Here is a 17,804-nt window from a genome sequence, read left to right on the forward strand (position 1 = left end):
CACTCTAACCACAGTCCCCTGACCAATTACTATGGCCTACCATGAACTGTGTGCCACAGCACATCCACTGTTGCTGTAATTATTAGCCTCACTATCTTGTTTTTTTTTTCTTCCCTGAACTCATTATATTGTCAGGGTTGATGGGTTATATAGTTGTTTTATTTACTCAGCAGTCACTAAACAATGTATCTTCCATGTGGGTTTATAACTTATTAAGATGTCCTCAGGTATCAAAAGCAGACAGCAATTAGGGTTTAAACGTGACAAAGAACATCAAAAAGGATTAATTACATTCATAAACTTTGAACACCCAGTCCCACATGGGCTTCCAAATTCACCAACCACCTACGAAAGTGACACTGTATTCAATTTACTATTATAACATCATATTATCATCATATTAAATAAAACTAGAATATTTGCTTTTACTGACGAAAATGCAATTGAGGATGCAGGTGCTGGCCAGCGTCACACTGCTTAGCATTAACATTAGCTAACATTAGCATTAGCTGGCGTTAGCATTAATGTAAGCTAGCATTATTATTAGCTAGCATTAACGAGTATTAACATTAACTTTAACTAGCATTAGATAGAATTAGCTAGTAGTAGCATTAGCTTGTATTAGTATTAGCTAGCATTAACATTAATATTAGTTAGCATAAACGATAGCTAGCATTAGCATAAACATATATTAGCATTAGCTAGTATTAGTATGAGCTAGCATTAATATTAGTTAGCATAAACAATAGCTAACATTAGCATAAACATATGTTAGCATTAGCTAGTATTAGCATTAGCTAGCATTAACATAAATTAGCATTAGCTAGCGTTAACATTAGCATAAACATATGTTAGCATTAGCTAGTATTAGCATTAGCTAGCATTAACATAAATTAGCATTAGCTAGCATTAACATAAATTAGCATTAGCTAGCGTTAGCATTAACATTAGTTAGGATTAGCATTATATTGCATTAGCATTAATATTAGCGAGCATTAGCAAAAGTTAGCATTAGTATCAACATTAGCTAGCATTAGCATCAACATTAGCTAGCATTAGCATTAGCTATCATTAGCTAGCATTCACATGAACTAGCATTAGCATTAACTAGCATTATTATAGCTTAGCATTAACATTCATTAGCTTTAGCTAGCATTAACATTACTATTAACCTAGTGTTAGCATTAACCTAGCAATAGCACTAACCTAGCATTAACATAAGCCTCGCTTTAGCATTAGACTTTTGAGTAAATATTCCAGTATTGATATTTTTATATGTTAAATTATTGTCTACTTTTGGCTCTTTATTCCAGTCTGACTCACTGTTGGTGTTGAACTAAAGTTCCATGAGTTTCATCCTGAGTTGTTTGTTGACAAACTGTCGGGTCCTCGCGCAGCAAAGACGCTGAGTCGGCTTGTTGCTCCATCCAACATTTTTCTGTCTGCCTGATGCTGCTGAACTAAATTGTTTGTTGTTTTACTGAATTGAGGTGAATTATTGATGTCAGCTTATACTATAAATAAAATGCAAGTGATATTTTACATTTGCTACACTTTGAAAAAGAAACAGGAATGATCAGACATGAAGGCACATTTGAAGATATTAAATGTTGAAAGCTTCACCAGATTTTTTTTTCATTCCATTCCATTTTCTAATGAATCAAATATAACATAGTGAAAGTGCACAAATAATAAATAGAGTTGACTCTTTTATTAAAGTTTTGTACATTTAGAGTTTATTAGCATTTGGAGCATTTCTGTTAATACAATCTCTTATTTCTCATGATTTTTAAATCCAATCTTCAGCAGAATGAATAACTATTTCTATATATACACTTGATTATTCTAAGAATGAAGGAAGAACACTCTTAATCCATTTTCCTTCTGTTCCTAACTATGTAAAATAGGCTTTAGATGTCTCAGAGCTCATTCTCAGGAAAAGCTCATTATCATGCCTGCAAGCTTGTGGTCTTCCACAACCAAATTTGTACATCCCTGATGCAAATCAGGGTCTGCAAAGATACTGTTCCTGCAGAATTACTGAATCACTTTTAGTTTTTTTTGGTTTTTAAATAGGACCGCTAAAGTCTAACTATTGAATATTTATTATTTTTCTTCATGTCTCGGATAATAATCAGAATGTTCTATGTTGTCCCTAAGCATACAGTTTGTAAGGACATTCAGCACATCAAATTAATGACGATATCCCAAAACAAGCTAAAACAGGCATCTTGTGGGATGCCCTAAAACTACTTGTACTTGTAGCAATATGTAAGCATCATAAATAGTTATTTTTACTAGTGGAAAGTCTCTTCTTTGATATCTATAATTCAATTATGACTAGTTATAAAATGAATTGTTGATATGTACTATTAACATTGCAGCTAGTCAGAATTATATCATGGATGTGTGGCCTTTGAATTCTAACATGTCAAAATTGAATTGTATATATCTAAAATTAAATTAGAATGGAAGTCAATGGGACATTTTGACTAGTTGTAATGAAGTTTCAGATATTTACAATGGCGATTTCGACGAGTGAGAATTTAATTGTTGATATCTACAATTAATAGTGTAACTGGTGAGAATAGAATTATAGATATCACAATGTCACAATGACTTGCCATTTGCCTTCGCACAAGTGGAAGTAAGAGTTCTGAAAGTAAGTCCCTTAAACCACAGTCCTTAAAATTTGGTCGAGACGTTATCAGGTTTTCTGTCAAGCTACGTGGCGACAACGTTCCATTCAGGTGTCTATTAGTAAGGTAGTATCTGATATATGCCAGAATGGTATGCTCCAGGAACTGAATGTTAAAAGACTCTGCATAAAGGCATTCACGTGCAGAGCACATCAAGACAGATTTTTTGTCTTGGACAAAAAAAAAGTCTAATCCGTCCACTCTGTTTGCGATGTTAGCGAATAGAGTTTATTGGACTCAGAGCAAGTTTGATATTTTAGGACTGATCCTGGCTGGTCCTGGATATATTATGTTATAATCCTCCCTGTTTGTGGTGATCGAGGTGGAACTGCTCGGTGTTAGAACATAAAAGTTACATAACTGCTGTACCTTAAAGGAGACATATCATGCATTTAAGTCCTTCCTTTTTTACATATAAATCATACAGTTGTGGTCTATATAAAGCGAAACTGCAATGCTTGGGTCTGAATTCCTCATTATTATAGTTCCACAGGCCCCTTTTCTACCCCTTTTCTGATGTGCTTCTGAGAGCAACTCGTTTTGGTGCGGTCTCTTTAAATGCAAATGAGACACTTCATACCCCGCCCCCTCTCCAGGTTGCAGAGGTGACACTCAGTTCAACTCCACCCTGTTCGGCCATTTTTGTAGTTTGATAGAAGAGATACGATTATTTAGCGGCCCAGAAAATGTTTATTCACACGTTATTTACAAAATGTCAACAACAGAAGACTTGTCCATCCAGCCTTACATGTTCGAGCCAGAGTCTGACCCGGCAGAGCGAGATGAAAATGAAGATGATGAACCTGCAGAACCCTAACAAGTGAGCTAACACAAGCACCGAGCTAACGCTAGCGCTAAGCTAACGTCACAAAATGCATTTTAATACAGTCTTTTCAAAGACAAAAACGGCAAAATGAAATGACTAATGAAAACTTTAGACTTAAATTAAATCACGTAGGCCATATCATCAAGGATCTAAAACGAGCGCACAGCGCTAACATATGAAGTCTGAAGACGGTGCAACTGCTAATGCTAACAAAACAATGACAGGGACGTCTTATCATCACACTTTTTAGCGTTATTTACAGCTTACCGAAGTGCTCTGTTCGTCGTCTCCAAAGATAGAAGGAATTGAACCCTCAATCAGACAAAGTCTTTCGGCAAATTCTTCTTTATACTGGCGGAGGTTGCTGAAGCAGTCATCCTTGAAGTGCTTCGCGCACACAAAAATGACCTTACCCACAGATGTGGGTACATTTCCGTGAAAAATAAAACTCAACCAGGCACTTTGAAAAGATTCTGATGCTGGGAGACGGTGTAATGAAGCGTGTGGGTTACTACATCCAACAACCAAACATTTTGATTTCTCCTCTCATAACTTCAGCATCCTTGAGCTTGGACTATAAAATAAAAGCGAGAAATAAAAATGGCAGATTGCTCGAAGTGTTGGGCCTGGAGTTGATGTACTAATTTGGCAGTTCTGCTGCAAATACTGTGATGTTATTGTTAAAAAAAACGTAATAGAGAATCAAAAAATCGAAACAGATTGAAAAATATCATCAAAACAGAATATAAAGATATCAACGGAGCACCTGAAGAGAACAATTTGAACTTTTCTGTACTTCTAAACACTCTAAATATACAAAAAAATGCATTTAAGGGCTAAAAAAGTGGATTTAGCATGATATGTCCCATTTAACAGTCCTGTCCTTTGTGTGTGGAAATACATCAACATTTCAGTTCGCGGCAGCAGCTTACAATGAAGTTGCATTAGTAGTAAACTGTTGCAGCAGAACTTTACAAGTTGCTCTTAAAGGGATCCTCCACTGTTTTTACAAATGTGGCCTAAAACATTTGAAATGTCCTTAGTAGAAGATCTATGCCTAACAAAATGCATTATTTTGCACCATATTTGTTTTATTTACTGTTAAAAATGAGACTACTTTGCCCTGTGCGCCGCCATGTTGAAATGAAGTGTTTCCGACGGACCGGTATTACAGACGGACACGTTTCTGGCAGATGTTTTTAACCTGCCAGAACAGAGAAGAACAAGAAAAAGACAAAGAAACACGTATGAAAGTAAGTGAAAGTTGATTAGGATACTCTTATATTTTTCATATCAGGCTAACATATCATAATACCGGTTCGTCGGAAACACTTCCGTTGCGGATACACTTCCGTTGCGGATACACTTCCATTGCGGATACACTTCCGTTGTGGCCATTTTGCATTCGTGTTGTGACCTTTTTGCATTTGTGTTCGTTTCTGTAAATGCATTCAGCTGACACTTCCCAGCCACCGTAAAGAAGAGCTTCATGTGCATTAAATAAAGGCAACCAGGCTTAAAGCAAGCAGTGGATCCACTGCTACTCCAATGAACAGCGGATTTATTTATTTACAATCGCATGGAGCTCTTCTTCTCTTCTTTAATGGCGTTTACAAAACAGCAGAGTGGGAACTGTCGCTCCCCTGTGGCCACAGATTTGTCGTAAAATGGAAAAGTAGTCCCATTTTTAAACGTTAATACAATTAATATGGTGCAAAATAATGCGTTTTGTTAGACATAGATCTTCTAGTAAGGACATTTCAAAGGTTTTAGGCCACATTTGTAAAAACTGTGGAGGATTCCTTTAATACAATGGTTCTCTTTTTTAGCACCCTTTCTTTTATTTCCAAATCCAAGTACCCATTTTGTCTGACTACAACATTTTGCTGAGAAAACTATTTGAAAACAACTATAGAGCATAATGATGGAATGAACGAGTGATAACACACATTTTAAAGATACTCATTTTGTAAATAAGTGGAAAGAAACAGTATTCAGTGCAGTGGTTCCCCATTTTGATATCAAGAATTTGTGGCAACCCTAACACATTTTTTCCCCCCCTAGAATTAATTTTTGGATCATGTTTGAGCTCAGATATTTATTTATTTATTTTTATTTTTTACTGCATTTAAGTTTAACTGGATTCACAAAGTGAAAGTATAGAAATACAGTTGTTTAATTTAAATAGATAAATAAATAATTTTCATTTTTCACAATATTCAAGCGACCCCATGTAAACTCCAGACGACCCAACAATGGGGTCCCAACCTCATGGTTGAAAAACATTGATTTAGTGGCTCCTGAATAGATTTACTTCTAAAGTTTTTATTTTTTCCGTTCATCTCACGTCTGGTGTGGGACCAAGACTGACTCTTTATTTGTTAATTTTACACTCTCTCTTTCTTTCAAGTACCTCCTGTAGTGCTATCGCGTACGCCTAGGGGTACACGTACCCCCATTTGAGTAACACTGTCTTAATAGATTGTCTTTAACATTTGATTACCCTGGCTGATGCATGTGTATGTATGTATATCTGTCTATGTATAGATATTCACACACCACAGACTTTCTGTTTAGTGTAAGTTTCTGTCTGGTGTGAGAAATTGAGGTATAAAATGATGAATCTATGAACATATAATGAACATCCATCCATATGTCTACCTCCTTTATCCAGATGTTGTGCAAAGCCCCCCTTAAAATCACAGGATCACCAAACACACAGAGACAATACAGACATTTACAAAAAAAGTAGTATAACTGATATAATCCATAAAAAACAGGTGTTGTTTCTGCAGTCGGCAACAAGAGCAATCATCACAGCTGGTGAGAGAGAGCGATGGTATACAGTTTGAAAAGGAATAAGCGTATTCATCTGAAGCCTTTAAACGATGTGTGCGCCGCCTACAAGCGGTGGCATGTAGCGCTTTATGAAAAATAATAAGTACATGCCACTTTTTGCTTGACTCTACAGCATCTTTTGAAAAAACCCGATTCTGGGTAAAACAGTCAGAAAAACAAATCTGTATACAGTATATCTGAGAAGTTTTGGACTTGATTGAAGTGGTGCAGGAAAACACGGTCTGACAAAATGTTTCATGAAAGTTTTTACCAGCACAAACAGGTGCTGTGTAACTTAAATTCAATTATATTTCGATTAAGTAACTTAATAGCTTAAATTTGAGAAATGTATTGATGTATTTTTTTTTTGTTCTAACATTTGATTAGAAATGTTGTTCTGTTGATGCATTTATTTGTTCTTAAACCATATTTTAACCTGTTCAGGTCTGCTTGGTGCCTGTAAACCCCAGTTCACTGTGGTCACATGACCGCTGTAACTTGGACGTGTGAAAATCAATAATCACATACACACCCGTTCAACCCTACAGTCAAGTTAGAGAATCCAAATTAAATCCAGGGAGAACTACTCACTCTGGAAGAACATGACTTTGCATCCTTTTTACAGTAAGTCCAAGCTTCAAGTTGCTAAACCGAGTCATTTTTAGATAATAAAAAAAAAGAAGCATTTATTAAAATATCCATCAAAATCTATCTCATTTTTACTGCAGCTGTAATGTGTTCCTACTGTATGCCATCTCGATAGCGTTTGAGCATGAGCAGAATAACAAAATGTAATGTATGAAAGGTTAATGAGCCTAAAAGGAGTGATCAATTACTCAAGGCTTCCTACATCAACGGATGAAATCAGTTTTGACAAAAATAAGTGTGGAGGCGTGAAGACAAACTTTAGGTAGATAAAAAAAAAAAAAAAAAATACAAATTGATGTAAAGTTTTGTGAAGAATGAAGAAAAGTTAGTTGCAGTGAGGTTCCTTTGTAATCTCAATCTCTACTTTTATATGTCAGAGTGTTTTAAAGCTGAGCGACTGTTTGCATGTCGGTGCTTGTTTCCTTTTAGTTATTTCCTTCATGTGCAGTACATAAACATGAGAGTACGTTAGAGGCGTTGATGGGCTTGAGTTCATGATCAACGGCTAATTTGCACCTTCAAAGCTTTATTGTCATCCTATTGGAATACTTGCAGCTTGTTGTTGTAACTTGTAATAAAGCAAGGTGATCTTTAACTTTCTTATTGTATTTACAGTGATGCAATTTTGAATTGTTTTTGTGTTTCAGTTGCAAAAAGATACGTAACAACCCTTACAATGTGATCCATGATCATTAACAGGTTTAATATATATATATATACATATGTATATATATGTGTGTGTGTGTATAAAGGGGTGTGAGAAAGAAAAAAATCAATTTCACTATATATCGCAATTTTTCAGGTGCCAACTTTAAATCGATTTTTTTAAAAAATCGATTTAAAAAAAATAAATAAATGAATAAAATAAAAAATAATACAAATAATAATAACAATAATAATGTATTTATTTATTTATTTTTTGCACTTTTCTTTCCTCATACTTTTCAGGTTAGTGTGTTCAGTTACATAGAGCAGTGGTTCTCAACTGGTCTCACCCTGGGACCCACATTTTACCACAAGTCATTAAATCGCGACCCACTTTTTTTTTTTTTTTAGAATTCAACCAAAAAATAACTGTTGAAAGCACAAATATATAATTTTTTTAAAAACATAATTCTATATATTTGTTTCTTTCAAAATAAAAGACAAATCCTATTTATTTATTTTTGACCAGCTGTCCGTGACCCACCCAGTACAGGTCCGCGACCCACTTTTGGGTCCCGACTCACTGACATAGAGCACATATGCAATATGTATGCACAGGCATTTTATTTTCATATGATCTTATTTTTGTGCATTGTCAATAACTCAGGGTACATTATCCTATATGTTCTCACTTACAGTGGTTACAATGCTTTCAATGTGTTGCAATGGTTACTTGTTGCAGTGTGTAAAACTGCATTTTTTTTTTTTGTGAAAATGTGCAACAACACTAATAATAAATAATAAATAGGATGTTTTGAAGCAAATAGTTTTGACTTAATTAACAACAACTTGATTTTTCACCTCTATGTTTAATTTTGATATTAACTGGGTAAAATATCACAAAACATTACGATATTGTGATCATATCTTCTTCTTGCTTCTCTCGACGAGGTCAGTCGCATTCTCTGTTTCTCCCTCCCTTCCGTCTTATCTCTCTCCTAGCTGCTGCTTTGTCAGGTCTTGTGAAACTAACAAGAGCCTCTCTCTGCAACTCATCCAAAACCGGAATAATGGAATTAATTAGTTGGTCTCTCAGTGCTATCGATCAGATTTTTTCGACGCAAAGAACCAGGGGTGGTGACCCCGCATGTCCAAGCGGGACGTTTGCGGCTGGATACACACTTGACCCTTGGAACAAGTGGCGAGTTGTGTGTCTGTCCATCCTTTCCGTGGAAGACGTGGAGGACATCTACATGATTGGAATAATGATAGTAGGCATGCTGCTGATCGGAGCTGGTGGCTTCCTAATCTATCAAAAAGTCCGTACTACGCTGGCGACTGTTTTGGAAAAGCTGCCAGTGATTTCTGAAGGATGTAGCAGGGCTCTGAACACTCAGACTCATGTGTTGATCGATATCAAAAGCAAGCAAGAGCTGCTTTTGGATCGTCTACGCGTTATGGATAACAACTGGGAGAAGTTCGAGACCCGGCTTGGAAGTGGAAACTAGGCCACTCATTGGATTACAGCAGAGAGACCCAGGACAGAAGGCTATTGGAAATTAACATAGCCTGTATCAAATCACATTGCTTATCTCCCTTTTGGCTCCCCAGCCAGCCAAGGCTAAAGCCAAGGTTGTCTCAACTCTTATCACCAGGAAGTTTCTGCAGACGGCGGCTCTTACCCCCCACTCCCTCCCCCCGCTCCTTCCCTACATTCCTCCTGGAACTGTTGATGCTGAACTTTTCCACACGTCATCTGGTTGTCAGCTACAGGTCTTCAACTTCAAATGCCTCGTCGGCCATCTTTCCCCACCTCCCAACCGCAGCTGCATGGAGGCGTGGTTGCAGCGCCGACTGGCAGCACGCCCATGTCCCCAAACGGCTGGACTCCTGTTGTTCTTCCCACCTGACCCCCTCCCCCAGCCAACCTCCCACCCAACCCTTCCTACATGCCTTGTCTCGAGTTGTTTGACTGTGTCATGCTTACATTTATGTTTGCAGAGACGGTTTTTTTTCCTGGTTTCACACTGCTTTCTCTGTTTAGGGAAATCAGTTTCAAACTGGCAGTTTTTTTTCCCCTCACCCCTCCTCTCCTCCTGTTATTGATCCCTTTTTTCACCTAAATATGTGGGCGCCGCAAATGGCTGCTCCGGTGTGTTGATGTGTCTCCTTTCACTGCAACTACCTAGTCAAATTCCTCGTATTGTTCTAAACTGTACCTGGTCAATAAAGCTGATTCTGATTCTGATTCTGATATCATACCGTGACCCAAGTATCGTGATATGTATCGTATTGCAACATCCAATTATTTCATTTTCATTAAGTGATATAGAAAATCCACCTTTTTATAATATATATATATATATATATCTTATATACTGTATCATATTATATATAACATACCACTGACCATACACCAAATCTGCAACACTTAAAAACATTTGTCACAATGTTTCAGAGAAAATAAGCATTTAAAGATGGTTAATTTAATATTAAAACTCTATCAGGAGTATTCACTGCTGTTAGTACTACTACACCACTACATCTCCCATATGTATTTATCTTTGTGAGTTAATGAGATTTTATATATAGCTCATTGGTAGTGCTCCTGAGGGCACCTCACATGGTCTATGGGGGCTTCCTGGTACCCCTGTGCACCGTGTTGGTGACCCCTGGCACAGAATTGTGTTTTTTCTTTGACCATCCTTCTGTGTGTGCATTTCCAATATAGGAAAGGAGTTTATGTGCCCACCCATTCTTGGAAATCTACAAAGATGGCTGTATCTACTACATGGCTCCATTGGAACACCAGAGGGACTTTTATGTGCCTGAAGTCCAGCAGGTGGATAAGAGGCTGTCACAGTGACACTTAAGTACCAGGTACAGGAACACTTCATCTGTGCTTCATTTGTTCATTTGCATGTGTATGTAACCTTTATTATATCTGCACATCGATAAATGTTGAATAAAATTAACATATTACATTGTTTTTCCTGATAAGCATTTGTTAGAAATTGCATCACGTGCGAGGCACATTTTACTTTACTTTGTGTTGTTTTACTTCAGACCAACCCTCAGCTATTGTGTCAGCGTCCATCAGGCGTCAGCCCTTTCCTATATCAGCCTGCTATTATAATATCAGGTGGTGTTACAGCTCTGTGGGCACCACTAACTCTATAAGCTCAGGTGACTTTCACAATATTCACTCAGCTTTGTTTTTTCTGTTCTTTTTCTCATTGTTTTTGTTTCCATTCTCCTGAGGGAAATATCTGGCTGCTTAGCTGTTAAATGCTCTGCTTCGTTCTATCCTATCTCAGCTCCTCTGAGTGAATGTGGAGAGCGGTGATTGCACAAGAAAAACAATGAGTGCGTTTCAGAGAGAACACTGACTAAATAGTAGAAATTACATAAACTTTATTAGGTTTTCCAGTTTTATTGAAAAAAAAAAAAAAATTGGCTGATGATTACTTTTAAATTCTGAAGAAAAGTCCCAGATGGTAAAGGAAAACACTGAGCTCATCATTATTGATACATATTTTTGCTTTCGGGATGATTCTAATCATGTGATACTATAAATAAAAACCTACGGTTGTTTGGTAGATGGCTTTAAATGATACAACAGATTTGAAAATATAATTTGTTCAAAACCTAATCTTTTAGGAGCCTTTTCTTTTTTTTCAGTAATATTATACATATGAATGAGTTCTTATTAATTGATTAATATGAATAAATATATCTATTTAAAACTGCAGTAACATATTGTAAACCAGGGGTTCTCAACTGGTCTCACCCTGGGACCTAAATTTTGCCACGGTCATTGTTTGTTAGAAATATTCCCGAGTTTATGTTTTATGGACCGATACGGCTGTGGTGATGTGTTAATGATACGTAAAGACACAAATACCTCTAGAAGGAAAGTATGCTGGCTCTTGCCTTGGGGCTTCCTTAAAGCTATTCATACACCATATGGAAATGCTTGCATTAAATCTGAAAAATGCTCAACTGCTCTAACAAGATCCCACCAGACACTAGTTTATTCCAAAGAATACTTTGTCTCTCTTTAAGTGTGATATAAATCTCACTTATATAGAAATATATGTCTTAAAAAATAGAAAGAAGTAAAACTTTAAGAAAAAAAAGCCATTTACAAGTCGATAATACTTTACTTTGCTCTGAGCCTGGTTCTGTTGGAGGTTTCTTCCCGTTAAAAGGGACTTTTTTCTCCTCACTGTAGTTAATACATGTTCATGTGGGTTTGTTGGGTTTTTTCTTTTTTCTTAGGAATGTTATATTTTGATAGGGCTTTGGGATCACTATTGTTGTAATTTGTAGGGGTGTCCCGATCCAATATTGATATCGGATATTGGTCCGATATCAGCCAGAATACGAACATCGGATTTTATCGGCCTGCATCTAAAACCTCCGATATAATATTATTTTTTGGATTTATTTTTTCAACATCTTCTATTTTGTTTTTTTTTTTTAAATTTATTTTATTCAATCCGAGAATATTCGTGTTCTAAAAGGTTTGTAAACATTGGTTTATAATAAATGGGTCTGTTTTTTTTAAATAATCAAGCCTTTTCTATCATTCCACACTACAAAATAAGTCATAAAAGTATGTATGATTTGTGTTGATATTGTATCGGGTTGATATTGGTATCGGCCAATATCGATATTGTGTCGGAAGTGAAAAAGTTGTATCGGGACATCCCTAGTAATTTGCGCTATATGAATATAGTTAAATTGAATTGATTTAGAACAAACATACACTCTGGTGTTCTGCATTTGGTCTCAAGGTGACTTCTGTTATATCAGTTTAAATCAGACATTTGCAGAGTTAAAATATCCTAAAATTCTTCTCAATTAAGCAAAAAATATTACTTGAGGAAGTGTGAAATATGAGTGTTGAGTAAAGATTCAAAACAAGTAGTGAGAAAGTATTTTGTAACTGTTTTTGGTGAAATTACAAAAATGTATTAAATGAAGTAAAATTGAACCGATTTTCTACATCTTTATAAAATGACAAAGTGAAAACTTTAGCCACAAATATACATTTAATTTTTTAAATGCAAATGTTTGTTTTGTCAAAGCCAAGATATTCCATTCGTTCTGATTTTGATGTCATGAAAAAGACAAAGATGATGAAATCACATGAATTGAGCTTTGATTTGAAACACACACGCATACAAGACAAGAAACAGTTTTCTCTTTTTCTCACATAATTTAAAAATGTAGAAAAAACCTACTATTTCAAACCGATTGTGACCTCAAACCCAAGAGTGAAACACTTATTTATTTTTATTTTTTTTCAATGAGGTTTACGTACTCATGTAAAAGTTTATTATAGAAGCATTCATTAACAGGTTTAAATCAAAGTGTTGTTCAGCAGCACTCAGTATTCAAGCACACCTTAACTATTGTGGGGAAGGCAATTAAGAGGTGAAAGAACACCTGAGTGGAAACAAGAGGAACGACCTAATCTATAACAAAAACAGTCACAAACACAACACCACACCTTATGATCATAATTATAATCATCACAACTCTCTATAACTTAACTGCTCAACTCATTGTGGAGTTTTTGCTCACCGCTCCCCTCCTGTTTTCATTTGTAAATAAAGTAACAAAGCCAAGGAAGAAAGGCTTGTTGTGTTGACACAGAAGCTTTTCACGTATTGTGTCCACTATAAGTGACAGTCACTTTCATAACTGAGAATGATAATGTGACAGATAGCCATGCTCCTGTCACACAGCGATGGGCTCAGCACGATCAGTGAAGCATTCAGGCCACAGCGAGCTTCTGTGGTCCAGTGACCTCCACTCACAGAACGCACACACACACACGCACGCACGCACACACACACGCACACACGCATGCACGCACACACACACACACACACCAACAACATCAAGTATTCCAAACAATTCCTCATTCTGACAGGCAGCAAAAGGCTTTGTGATATGTGAGCAAGTTTAGCAACACTTTGTTCTACACTGATTTTAAGTTAAAGACAAACCTTCATTGTGGAGATTTACACTTAGTTGTATAAGCAAAATAATAATAATGAAAAAAATACATTCCATCAAATAGCCTGGTCATAAACTAACTAACCAATGTAGAGTCTGATACGCTATGAAATATAGCTGCTATGATTCTCTGGAAAATATATAATCTACTACTCAGGTAGGATCTATGAAGGTCACTCTGAATGATACCAAAATCAATTAAACATTTTGCCATTTTCATACTTTACAGTACCAATAACATTAAAGCTGCTGGCCAACCATTTTTTTTTTAGAAAGTGTCCATTTGTACGATTGCTGTACCGACAACCCCCAGTGCTATTGGTACATTTACCAAAGTACACGTACGTAGCATTTTAGGGTTAGGCTTAGGATTAGGGTTTGGTTATAACCCTATATCGCAACCATTTTTAGGGTTAGGGTTAGGTTTACGGTTCTAACAAACACTCTTAGTGCAACTTAGACACATCACCAGTGTTGTATCCTGGGTTCATTGGGTGTTTCGGGTCTCAAAACAGACACCCTCGCCCAGGTGACCCAGCCAAGGTTGATCAGGCCCCGGCTTGTGCCCAAGTAGCTTATGTGGCCCACGGATCCCCCGCTTGATCTACAGCCATCTTGATGCCTTTTCTGCTGTGTCAGTGATGTCTCTGATGGCTTTCCTGTTCTGCAGTCTCTTCACTCCCAACATCTTGAGTGCCCTGATGAGAGACTGGGGTTCCATCGGGTCCTCCATCCCCTGCTTCAGCATTCACCAGCCAGCTTCTCATACTTGTCCCTCTTGCTCTCAAAGGCCTCCTCCATCTGGTCTTCCCAGGGAAGTGTTGTCACCGCAATGTTCTCTGGGAACTTGAGCTGTTTCCCGAGGTCGACCTTTAGCTGCCAGTCCCGAGCTGTTGCCAGCAGCCCCCCTGCTTGACTCCGGTGCTGCTGTGGCTTCTCCCCAGCCCTACCAAAGGTGATGGACTGCCTTGTTGGTTGTTGGTGTTTGCTGGTGGAGATCCCTGTGCTGATGACCTCTGCAATAACCCATAGCACTTGGTCATGGCGCCCGCCGTAACTTCCATCTCCAAGTGCGAATTAGGTTTAGCCTTAGTCACGTGACCTAAACTGGCCAATGAGGGGCGCTGCATACGGATAGAATGTCGGTATATTGATACGGCAACCATACGGATAGCCACTGCCTTTTTTTAAATCACCAAAATCCATAGCATAGGCATCAGTTATTAATAAATAGAAGATCATTTACTAAAAAAGATATTGGATAGTCTGGTTTAATCTTCACTGTAAATACATTTCATTTGTCGCCATTTTTGTGCATTGCATTGTGGGATCTTGAGTCGTGGAGACAGGCACATAGAAGTGTTTTTATGTTATTTTGATATCATTGGGAATACCGGGAACAAACTAGAACAGAAATGGTCTCAAGCAAATCAATGTCATTCTCTAGTGAAAAGCATAAGGAATATTGGTGATGATTGATGTGAAAACACTTAATCCATTTACAGGACTCCAAATCCCACAATGCAATGCCCCAAACCTTTCTGAAATCGTCAATACGAGTGTTGATTTCAACATTTTTACGTTTCTTTTTGGAGTGCATGATCTTCATTTTATTGATCAATGAGGCATACATTATTATTTTATCTAATAAAAAATGATCGTGGTTAGCAGCTTCAAGGTAAGATTAAAACAGACTGTATTATATGTGCTTAAAAATCAAGAGCATCTCAAACTTGTTTTACACTATGTTCTCACTCAGCAGTCTCCGTGGTCATTGGCTCGCAGGAGAAAACACAAGCGGCCAATTATAGTTTATGATCTCTTTACTCCCTACAGCCCCAATGTGTAATTACATTTCCGAGGAGGAACACGCCAGCAACAGTGTCACCTACGGCATCTCTCTGCAGGCAATGCACGTGGGTGCTGTAAACACATAAATACACATTTATCAGTGAAGCGTATGTGAATACTTTCTCCGAGCAAAGAAATGTTTTTTTTTCCTACACTGTCAATGTTTTGTGTGTTTATTTAAGCTGACATTTTTCACTTTCTAGTGCCACAGGTGTACAACCCCGATTCTCATCTTCTTCCAAAAAGTTTGTATGTTATTGATTTCATACACCTCCGCTCAGTAAATACTTTTGAGTCTCGAAATATTGCAAAAACAAATCGATCCAGGAGTAGAATTAGGGCAATAAATAGAAATAAAAGTATAAACTTATTTACCTCGGTCCTGGCTTTTGTGTGACATATTGATTGCTGGAAAAATCTCACTATCACAGTTTCACTGAGCTAATTTCTTCCCTGTTTAAGTTTGTTTTTTTTTTTTTGTTTTTTTTTAATGCAATGCATATGTTTTGAATGATTTTAATAGGTTTTACTCTCAATTATGTTTACCATTTTTAAATGTTCAATTATTTGCTGTCATCTCAACAGAAATGCAGAATGCTGTAATATCATTATCGAAGTCAATGTCAGCTTTATTGTCAATTCCTTTGCATGCACAAACATACAAGGGAATCGAGAAGACGTTTCTCACTTCCCACGGTGAACAGATAAAGTGCTCAGGCACAGCAGAAAAGACATTCCTATACTAAAGGTAGAAATACAATTTTTACAACAGATAAAACATTTACTAATACCAAATACTAAAACTAATACTAATATATAAATACTAAATACTAAAACTAATACTAATATATAAATACAGTGTGTAGGTGGGAGTAGCAGCATGAGTTCCTATATAGTTTATGATAGTGCAAAGGCAAAACGGTCTTGGCGGCATAAAAAAAAAAAAAAAAAAAATTCTGTATATACAGTAGTAGTGCAAGAGTGATAGTACAAAGAGCAGTCAGTAAAACAGTGATAATTATATGTTGGATGTTGTTTTTCAATGCAAAAGTTCTCATGTTTCTATTTTTAAAAGCAGTCTATTCCTTTGTAATATGTTTTTTTTACCCCCATCATGCATCATAAATATTTTAACACAGACTGGCATAACTTATTACACAACACAATATGCACAATATGCACAACTATAAGATCACATTGCACTCCCACCTTAAAGTCGTCGATTCTTTCGCACCCCTTCCATCGTCCCACCCTAACTCCCTCTTCCCTTTCCCCTACACCTAGATGTAACACTGTCCTCTCTAATAAAGTGTTTGTTACCCTTCCTTAGGGAGGTGATGGTGATGGTCACAATTATGCAATAAAATACACTAATTTATTGAATTGGAATGATAAAACATGCATTGTTGTCAAAAAAAGGATTGCACTACATATATAATGTTGGCGAAAATAAATGCATACATGCATTTATTTTCACATAGAACACTATAGTAATGCATTTGTGGCCCTGTTTTTGCCATTCAGTGCATGCACCCCATGACATCATACTATACCCTTTTTTCTGACTCATTATAGCTGTCGGCTCCCTTCTGGCAAATGTCTACTGTGCATCCGATGCTTGTTCATGGTGCTGCTAATGAAATGCTGGCTTAATGTTGAGAGCAACTGATTTGAGTTGAGTGTTGTGTGAAAATACTCACGCTATAGAAAGACAAAAGGTCAACAGACTGGCACACATGAGCATGATATTGATGTTATTACCTAGCCAGTAACAAACGTAAAGCACAGAGGAGTTGTGTGCTCCGATTCAATTAAAAGAAGAAGAGGACCTTTAGCTCACTGGAGTTTTTAATTAACAACACTGCAGGTCTGTTTTCAAGTCACAGCTCAAGGTGCTATTGCTGCTTTATGATGGTTCATTATCAGCTCAGGGAATGTGTGACAAACAGCATATACAAGCAGGGTTGCTTTAGATTATAATTGTAACTGTGTTAATGATAATAAACTACAATTAAGGCGTAATTGTAATTTTAAAAATCTGTTGCTGGCGTTATTGTAATTGAGTTTAGATCATTTACTTTGCAATTGTAATTGCCATGGAAAAATTGTCAATTATAGTTTACTGCAAAACTGGGGAACCATGTTTCAGTTCTATGTACCACATATATATTTAACAATTATTAAAATATGTTTCATATCAAGCTTTCCCACATTTTATCATTAAAGAAAAAATGAAATTGAAGGGTATACTGACACAAATAATGTTC

General features: G+C 36.7%; 1 protein-coding gene across 1 annotated transcript in view; it reads left to right on the plus strand.

The window, feature by feature from the left end:
* Positions 1–17,804, plus strand: part of tex264b (testis expressed 264, ER-phagy receptor b) — a 38,208-nt gene that overhangs the window by 19,340 nt on the left and 1,064 nt on the right. The window contains exon 3 of the mRNA XM_028448063.1: positions 10,388–10,536. Coding sequence (XP_028303864.1) covers positions 10,388–10,522 — 135 coding nt within the window. The 3' untranslated portion in view covers positions 10,523–10,536. The remainder of the gene's footprint in view (positions 1–10,387; positions 10,537–17,804) is intronic.

This window comes from Gouania willdenowi, chromosome 5 (assembly GCF_900634775.1).
Source record: "Gouania willdenowi chromosome 5, fGouWil2.1, whole genome shotgun sequence".
In the NCBI taxonomy this organism is placed as follows: domain Eukaryota; kingdom Metazoa; phylum Chordata; class Actinopteri; order Blenniiformes; family Gobiesocidae; genus Gouania; species Gouania willdenowi.